This window comes from Antedon bifida, chromosome 5 (assembly GCF_963402885.1).
Source record: "Antedon bifida chromosome 5, ecAntBifi1.1, whole genome shotgun sequence".
NCBI lineage: Eukaryota > Metazoa > Echinodermata > Crinoidea > Comatulida > Antedonidae > Antedon > Antedon bifida.
Window position 1 is genome coordinate 18,224,590 of NC_136230.1, and position 5,949 is coordinate 18,230,538.

Below are 5,949 nucleotides of genomic sequence, written 5' to 3' on the forward strand. Positions count from 1 at the left end.
TAAAACAGTTTAGGCCTATTTTTTTTGTAGTGCGTGACTGCTGCATTTGTATTGGGATTTCTCCTTCCAACTACAGATTCTAACATTAAGTGGATTGTAGCATCAGGTCTTGCGCAAGTCAGTGAGTTTTCTTTTGTCTTGGGTAGCAGAGCTAGACGCTTAGGAATTCTGTCCAGAGAGGTTAGTTATGCAAGCCAATTAAAGATGTATTGTCCCCCAAAAACATGAAAAATGATTAATTAAAGTAGACTTTGAAAAGGTTATTTTGTAGTTTTAATCAAGTTAATCACTTCTTTAGGGAAAAAATAAAAAATTTCACTTATAAAATGACAAAATAAATGGTTAAATTCAACCAAAAATCCATTGGCTGGCAGCCAATTTGACTATTTTTTGCATTAAATTACAATCTAATTTTTGGTCAAAGTGGATAACTATTATGTGACATTAAAATGACCTATTCAACAAAAACATTTTCAATAATTATTTTTTCAGGGGGACAATACATCTTTAATAGAAGGGTTTAAGGGTAGCACTCCTTCTCTTTCCCTTTTAATTAATTAATTAATTAATTAATCAATGTTTTTTTTTTTTAGGTATACTTGCTGATACTTGGTATAACTACATTGAGTCTGTTGTTGGCACCAGTATTGTGGCACTTTTCAACTTACAGGTTTAAACGTTTACCTCGGTCGGTCAATGTACATTAATAGCTTGAAATAAAATTATATGTGAAGCCTTACAATTTAAGTATGGATTTCACCAAATCTGAACATTGTTCTTGTCATTGTGATTAAACAAGAAATAATCTATTATTAAAGCCTTCATGATTTTCTGGAAAGGACAGTATACTGTAGTTGATACTTATTTTATACACTTCAATTATGTATGTTATGCGTAATTTGAAATTGCACAAGGATTTTCTTGCGCAATTTAAAATAAGTATTTTGAAATTTCAAATAGCTCAAGTATTTTCTGTATTTGCTTCTAAAGCATGATAACCTTACTTATAATGTCCAAGTTTATAAATAATACAAGTAATTTGAATACACTATAAGGCACAAAATAGACAGAATTTAGCACCAACATATTATTATCAGGTCATAAGTGCTGTAATATTTTTCTGTTCGCATTTTCTAGCGTACGTGCACGTGACGTCGTTGTTGTGCGAATAACCATGGATTCCTTAATCCATGGGATAACTAACTCGTCAAAGTGACGAGTTCAAATCTAGTTTATTATTTTGTTATTTTAATTGGACGACATTGTGACTTTTACACAATTATTGTTTTTAGGTTAGTATCTGTATTATATTTATTATTTTTGTTTTTCAATTACCTCAAAATCTGTACATCAAATTGTCGCAATAAAATTATATCTTATGGCCAATAATAATTGTTTGATGGTATACCGGTAGTATAGTCTAGTCACCAGATTTAATTTTAATATATTCATGTCCAGCCATCATAAATTGACAAATTCAATGCCCAAGAATATTTTATTCTTATTATATTATTTTAACATAATAACTTTTGTACAAATAGTCTAGGAAAATGTAAATTAATGTTTTTATGCATGAATCACAATTTACTATATCTGCAGTAAAAAAGTCTCAATTAAATAGCATTTTACATTTCGTATATATACTCTTTAATTTACATGATCTTATTTAATTTTAATTTGAACTGTTATTGGATAAATTTGAATAAATAAATGAAACGAAATTTGTATGTTTTTGTTTTTAAACCAGACCAATTTCCAAATCATGTAATACATGCCATTCAACCAAACGAAAGAGTACTAAATAAATAAAAAGCAACTACATATTCATTTTCTTCAACCAAATTAAGCCTTCCTATTTTGCACACGATCTCATTGCCGATATGATTTTTACATGCAGGTGTTTTAGTAAATAAGAAGATGCCACATTTTGACCACGGAAAAACGATCGTGCATATCGTATTTGTCCATGATTTAATGCGTGTTTTTTAAAAAGGGATTCCCAGTCAGCAGAAACATGTAGCAGTTGTGAGGAAACAGCTGCCAGAAGGAGCAGCTCCGATTGGTTTCAGAAATTGTGAGTCGCTTACATAATTATTTGCTAATTTTGAACGACATATTTGGAATGCAATATCATGGATATAAATGCTGGGATTGCTTCCGGGCTTATTAATCAAAATAATGTTCATTGTAATAGTATATTAATAAATTGTTTTACCAGGGGCGAATCCAGGATTTTGTGAAAGGGGGTGGGCGCAACTGTAGTGAGTCCACCTCTAGATGGTCGGAAATGGCACTCTCACGTTATTATAAATGTATAAATTTTCCTCATAGGCCTACTTTAAAGATGTATTGTCCCTTTAAACACAAAAAAATGAAGGTCAAAATATTCTAAATTTAAATTGGCCATATCAAAGTAATATTAAAGTTATTCACTTTAAGTCGAAAATTCGAGTCAAAAATAACAATTTTACGTAATTAAAAGCTAAATTAATTTGATTACATTTTGTCTGGAAAATCGTCGCGAGCGAAAGTAAACAAAGATTTCAAACCACGAGTATACATTTATGCATGATGCTAATTAGGATTGTTTACAACTCTTCACGGTTGAGAAGGTGTTTTCACACAGATTGCGAGGAAGTTTTATGAGTATGCATACAGAGTAGCCAAATAAGCGCGTTGCATTATGAGATATGTTTTGATCGAAAACTTTGACTTCCAGTCAAAGTTATTTTTTGAACCAAAAAACGTCTGTATTTCAGTTAAATAATTTTTTTTTCCGACTAATTTTTGGTGAAAGTTAATAACTATTATGATACTTCAAAATGACCCACTTTTTTTCGAAATCTTTTATTTTTTATTTTTTTGGAATTTGACAAAGGGACAATACATCTTTAAGTAAAAGCGTCACAACAGGGCGCTTCGCGCAAGTCAGCGTTTGCACATGGCGGAAAAAGGTGCTTGTCCAGGGCCGTCGACAGGACCTGTGGCGAAGGGCGAAGCGAACTTGTTAAATGACGCCCCAGATGGCCGGAAATGGTATACTCTCGCACATAAAATTCATGATAAATCGCACCTCTAATTTGCAGGAAAAGACACTCATGCAGCATGCTACCAATGAGCAAAACGATCATACTTTCCCTCCAATAATCACACGTGACTAATTACAGGACGATATAACATTTTGTTGCCGATTTCATTCACTCAGTATTTTGTTTTGATTGCGTTGCGTTCAAGTTCAACGAACGACATCTAGGGGAAGCCCCGAAAAAAACGCTAAATGTAATGCTTTTTATAGCTCAACATTTATTTACATCAATTTGTTGAAGAAATTAAATATATAATATATATAAATAGGTAGGCCTATTGATACAGTACACAGTTACCACAGTTAGTGTACTATATTATTATTAACATATTCTCTATGATGATGTAGGTAACCACGGCGTTCCATTTTTGACGTATATACACTTTTATTTATGCTTGCTGACTGCCAGCGATCTAAACAATAGGTAGGCCTACGGTACGGGCGTTTGTATGGCGGTGTCCTTTGTACTGTTTACGTAAAGTGTTGCATTATGAAATAAACGACGCCAGACATTCCCTATAAATTTCACATGTAAATAATTATGTACTGTCTTAGCATATGCCGCGAATCTTATACTATACGTTTACAAATTGTCATTTTATAAGGCACATGTCTGTCCCCTACTAGACCTGTATATCCACAAGGTATAACCTAGTGCGGCCACCAGTGGTTGGTGCCAGGATTTTCTCCAGCCGAAGTCTCCGACGGGGAGGAGGGCGCATGCGCGCGAACCTGGTATCCACTGGCTGGGGCCGTTTAGGGAGAAGCCTTGGTTCAGAGTGAGTGCAAAGATAGGTCCCCGAAAATTACTTATACTTTAAGTTGTGCGTTATAGGCCCACCTCAGCCAAAGCTGAATCTTGCTTCTACCGTTGTCATAAAGTAGCTAGTAGAATAGAAAGTATTGATTTATTAACGATATTCAATACACCTAGAGGGGTCAGTGATCCATTAGGCGCTATAAATATTGTTTATTATTATTATTATTACATACATTAAGCATTGATCTACAAACAATCAACCTATTTCTTATTTGCCTTTCCCATGCACTCTCTTTTTTCTTCTTTATACCCAGCAGGGTAGCAACAAAGTGCGAGGCATGCGAGGCAGGGAAGGCAAGCGAGGCAAGTCAGAAATTTATGCGAGGCATCGTTTTACCATCATCAAAAATGCGAGGCATCATTTTATCATTTCACAAAATTGCGAGGCAGGAAATCACCGAAATTGAAGTAGCCTAGGCCCACTAGTTCCCTTTTGCACCTGCCTTGTATTTTAACTTTAAAATGAAATTTATTTGGTGAAAATCACGTACAATTATTTTCAATAGGTTTTGTCACTGTCACTTGTCAGAAAGGAAAAATGTTACTGTTGATACTGTCTAGGCTAGGTAGTGATGTTGATTTAGGATTGATTATTATTCTTTGAAAACAGAACAGTATCAGAAGTAACTTATTACAGCATTTTTTATTGACAAATTAACAAATATATTGAAATTAAACGTGTTTTCACCAATAAATGCATGAGAAATTGACGCATTCCACTGAGGTTTAGTCCTCTATTATCGTTGCTCTTTTGGCGCTCCATAGAAACAAAAATATTAAACATTGAATAAGTGAAATTAGCGAACAGTGTGTGAGAAACACGCCTGTATAATCATTAATATAAGGATTTATTTGTTACTTTTTATGTGATTCTTCTTCATTAAAGAATTCTCTCGCAATTTTTTTCTTTGCGGCATGTTATTTGATTGGCATATCAGTTACCTTTTATTCACCGCCAGTTATTGAACTTGTCCTGGCCATCGCTGTTCACTTTATTTGCGGTATGCCTACACATGTTGATTTCCTAGAGAATGGAATGTCAAAAATGTCTTTGGCACGCCGCTCAGAGAGAAGTCTGTGCGTTGCTGCTGAAACCACGTGCTATAGTAAAGAGGGATTTTCCATCTCTCGGGTCTACCGGATCAATGCGCGGGGTGTGCCAAAATATTATTTTCACTCTCCTATGTTCGAGAGACATGTTAAATTAATTGTAAAGTGAACACGCTCGAAATGCAAACAAACAAACATTTGATGAGTGTCGCTATAACAATTATTGTTTATCGAAAGTTAAAGACTCTCGTTCAGATTTCAAAAATATAGCGCATACGGATGCACAACTTTTGAACAGTTTGGTCACTTTTGTAAAGGTAAAATTTGACACGATATGACTTGAATGAAAAAAAAAATCGTTACATAACATGATGAGTGTATACACGAATCTATTTAGATACGCTACGCATATTATAAAAATATAAATAATTGATTATTAGGCCTATAATATAGCATAATAGCACGTTAAGATATGCCTCGCACCTGTTTGGAATTGTAACTATATGCCACGCATGCCTCGCACTTTTGGAAATGATAAAATGATGCCTCGCACAAATATTTGGCCTGCCTCGCTTGCCTCGCGTGCCTCGCACTTTGTCAACACTCTACCCAGCAGCCTGGTGGTACGAATTTGCTATTCCTACTCGATTATTACGCAACACGGTGGAGCCTCTGGAAAACTCAAGACGATATTAAACATAATTTAAGGGTAGTTAGTCGCTTTTAAAGTTGAAAATCCTTGATTTGGCACACTCAGTTAGTATAGGGTATTGTTTTATTTTTGTTAGGAAATATCATACTAACTTCCCCCGCGCAGGGGTTTCCCTTCCCCTGATGAACTATAGCGCGTTTAGTGCGACACCGCGGAGTAATTATGGCGGGGTTCCTCAGCTCTAATTGGAGCATTGCCGAGGTGCGAACTACACGGCGGAGCTTCCCCTTTTATGCCTACACGTTCTCTGTTATTTTGTGTTCAAATAGAATATCATTGCGT

General features: G+C 34.8%; 3 protein-coding genes across 7 annotated transcripts in view; 2 read left to right on the forward strand and 1 right to left on the reverse strand.

Moving 5' to 3' along the window:
* Positions 1-1,721, forward strand: part of LOC144842644 (transmembrane and coiled-coil domain-containing protein 3-like) — a 48,800-nt gene extending 47,079 nt beyond the window's left edge. For all 5 annotated transcript variants that reach the window (XM_078699133.1, XM_078699132.1, XM_078699131.1 and 2 more), the window contains 2 exons: positions 31-180; positions 594-1,721. In XM_078699133.1, the coding sequence (XP_078555259.1) occupies positions 31-180; positions 594-707 (264 nt within the window). In that variant the 3' untranslated portion in view covers positions 708-1,721. The remainder of the gene's footprint in view (positions 1-30; positions 181-593) is intronic.
* Positions 1-5,949, forward strand: part of LOC144842648 (transmembrane 9 superfamily member 2-like) — a 119,394-nt gene that overhangs the window by 93,876 nt on the left and 19,569 nt on the right. The gene's annotated exons all lie outside the window — the stretch shown is intronic.
* The window catches only part of LOC144842685 (beta carbonic anhydrase 1-like), a 307,431-nt gene that overhangs the window by 54,153 nt on the left and 247,329 nt on the right, over positions 1-5,949 (reverse strand). The gene's annotated exons all lie outside the window — the stretch shown is intronic.